We start from the raw sequence: 3,163 nt of genomic DNA on the forward strand, positions 1-3,163 counted from the left end.
TGTTGAAGAGCTAAAAATAACAGGTTAGTGTACTTAAGCTGCTAAATGGGTGAACGTCGTCAACGTGGAGGTTACCCTCACTGGTGACTGTCCCCAATCGCTTGCGGCTGGTGTTTTATGTAAGTGGAGGGTCCAATCTAACTCTTGCCGATTTTCGTGTATATAAATATGGCCAGTGTCATTTTGGTTCGTAAAAACATCAACTGCCTATCCGTGGCCTGAATCTGAGTCAGCATTGACAATGACATAATTAAATTTTATTTATAGGCCTACATTGTTTAATTCGTTTTTCTTGCGTTCTTTTTTCAGCAATATGGTCCTTCCGCCATACACCCCAGCCCTGCTGATGACAAATGTCAACAACCGAGAAATGCTCATTGTTGGTTACTTTCGACAAGGCTATACGAATAATGAAATATTGGCAACACTCCTGACACGCCACAAAATGATCTTGCGTGATCTTGGGCTCAGACGTAGGAGAGATCCAGGATAAAACCTACAAATGTGTGATGTCATCATATCCGTTACAAAACACAGTGGAAAATGTCTAGGATACAGAACAGTTTGGAAAAATTAAAAATTAAACAATATGTTAGTCCCGAAATGACCTAGTTTGCGTCGAGTGGAAATTAAACCCCATTTCTCTCTCTCTCTCACACAAGATGACAGATTCCGTGTGCGTGTATGTGACTGTATGAACCTTTAATTTCAAGTGAGCATCCAACAGCCCTGAGAGTTATAAAACATCCCCAGAAGGCCTATTCGGTAAATATCGACATCATTTCTTCTAGGTGACGGAGATAAACGCTTGAAAAGAATAAAAGACATCTTAGGGGGATTCAATAGTAAAAGGTATCCAACCTCCAGTAAAAGGAGTCTTGCAGAGGAATCATCAACCTGAAGCAAAAGGAGTCTTGCAGAGCAATCGTCAACCTCCAGTAATGGGATTCGTGCAGAGGAATCGTCAGCCTCCAGTAAAAGGGATGATAAATAGTCAAAGGTGAGCATTGTTGGGATTATTATTATGCAACCCTCAGACGGCCATGTGTCGGTCGGCCAGTTAGCAAATATAAAACAATAAATAATGATAAATAAATAGCCAATATACGGGGTGAATGGTGATGAAGGTAAGGTGTAAGGCCCAGCCAGAGCGCCGTCTATACTTTTTGAATTAAACTAAGATTGTCTTCTAAATCGCAGGGACTTGAGGTTCTTGTCCTGTTTCTCATTAACAGATTGTGTCAGAAAATCTATTTAATCGTATACACCAACCCCCTTTATTTCACCTGACAAAAAGAAACACAATCGTCAATTTTTTGTTTTGCATTTTTTGTTTTGCAGATTGTGGTAGAGGAAAAGAAGGCCCGATCCAAAGATCCACGTTTCAGACTGGGATGGATGCACTACAAGAAGAAGGCCTTCACGCGGGCGAAGGCTAAGGATGGCGGTCTGATTAGAAGAACGATTCACGTGGGAAGCCTTGATTTGAGCGTTGAAGATGTTCTGAGCTACGGAAGAAGCATCTTTTTCGAAGGGGGCGAATCAAAGTTTGGAAACATTGAGGACATGGACTTGCATGTTGGCGATAGCCAGGGAAGGCAGCTCGACCAGTTTCAGGACCTGCAGGGATCGAAGTGTGGTCTTGGTGGCTACTTGAAAGCGCGCGGTTTGTTTGGCTGTAAGTAAGCGTTCTATTTAATGAGCAAACCTAAAACAGAGTCAACCCATGATACTGGCGAATCTGAAGAGCTAGTTGAGCAAGCCAGTGCCCCAGAAGAAGGACATCAGACAGAGACAGAAGTGGTGGATGTCACTGTGAGGAAGTGCAACCGAAGCCAACACATTAAACGCCATAAGGGTACATTCCAGTTCCGCCATACCATTGCCAACACACCCAAGAAAGCTGCTTACCGCCCAGACCTCCCAGACCAGGTCAGCGAAGCAATGTCACTGAATCCGCCTGATTTAACAATAACCTACGTTCGCGAAACTGTGTCATCCTACTCTGGACACATCAGTCATTTTAAATGTGAAGATATTGCGCAGTGTGAAGGGCTGACAAATGATCCATCTGATTCGGAGGATGAAACAAGTTACAATCCGTGTATGAACGGTTTCGCAGTTAATTCAATTAGTGTGGGCACAAAGAAACTGCTGCAGGTGTCAAGTCTTTCCACGTCAGCGAAGTCAAATTATGAAGTCAATAGAAAAGGAAATACAGATCAACACTACGTTGAGACACCCGAACATAATTCAATTCCTAGATTACGCCAAGGGAAAGACGTCAGTTTGACTTGTGCATGAATTCCTGGACGGTTGCAACATGGAAGACGCAATATTTGATGCAGACATGAAACTAGACATAGACATGCAGCTTAAACTGTTCATTGCCCGACAAGTCTTGCAAGGCGTGGCGTACATGCACGCACTGCGTCAATTTATCGTGCATCAGGACATTAAACCTGGAAATATTCTCATCCAGAAGAACACATTTGTAACCAAGCTGTGTGACTTTGGGATAAGTAGGATTAAGTCCGTTCTTGCCAGCACGGCCGCCGCGATGAGAACAACAATTGGTGTAGACGGATCGCCAGGATACATGGCTCCCGAGTGTCTTGTGGGTGGTGATAAATCAACAACCGCCACGACATGTGGTCAGTTGGAATTACATTACTTGAATTTTTCAGCGAACGCGACGCCTGGGAAACGGATGATTTACTCACCCCAGTAGATAAGATAAAAGAAAAGATGCAGCAAGAAATGTGTCCAATCAAGGAGTCCGACACCGTTCCACCAGAGGTTCGAAGTTGGTTGAAAGAGTGTGTCATCTACAACCCTTTCGCGCGCCCCAGTGCAGTTGATATCCTCACAAAAATGAAGAATGAGAACCTTGGACAATTATAATCATTTTGCGTTACCTATAACAGCAAGTTAACAGCATTAACCCTTTTTTGTATAGCATGATACCCCTTTAAATGATAAACTGAATTTGGAGGTCACTATTAGGAGAGAGTTTGTAGGCCTACACTCAATCCAGTCTGACTTTACCTTTTAAAAAAGATTTGCAATTCTTCGTTTCAACCAAGTTATTTTCCACCAACTCATCTCGTTTTACAAATTTCATTTCTCATTTTACAAGATTTCATTTCTTGATTTCTTGGTT

At 42.7% G+C, this 3,163-nt stretch overlaps 1 protein-coding gene across 1 annotated transcript; it reads left to right on the forward strand.

Moving 5' to 3' along the window:
• The first annotated feature begins 1,566 nt into the window (after nucleotides 1-1,566).
• LOC126817891 (uncharacterized) lies at nucleotides 1,567-2,935 on the forward strand. Its single transcript, XM_050545061.1, has 3 exons — nucleotides 1,567-1,666; nucleotides 2,060-2,140; nucleotides 2,928-2,935. Exons 1-3 carry the CDS (start codon nucleotides 1,567-1,569, stop codon nucleotides 2,933-2,935), a joined length of 189 nt encoding a protein of 62 aa, XP_050401018.1.
• The last annotated feature ends 228 nt before the right edge of the window (nucleotides 2,936-3,163 follow it).

The sequence above is a fragment of the Patella vulgata genome, chromosome 4, assembly GCF_932274485.2.
Source record: "Patella vulgata chromosome 4, xgPatVulg1.2, whole genome shotgun sequence".
In the NCBI taxonomy this organism is placed as follows: Eukaryota; Metazoa; Mollusca; class Gastropoda; family Patellidae; genus Patella; species Patella vulgata.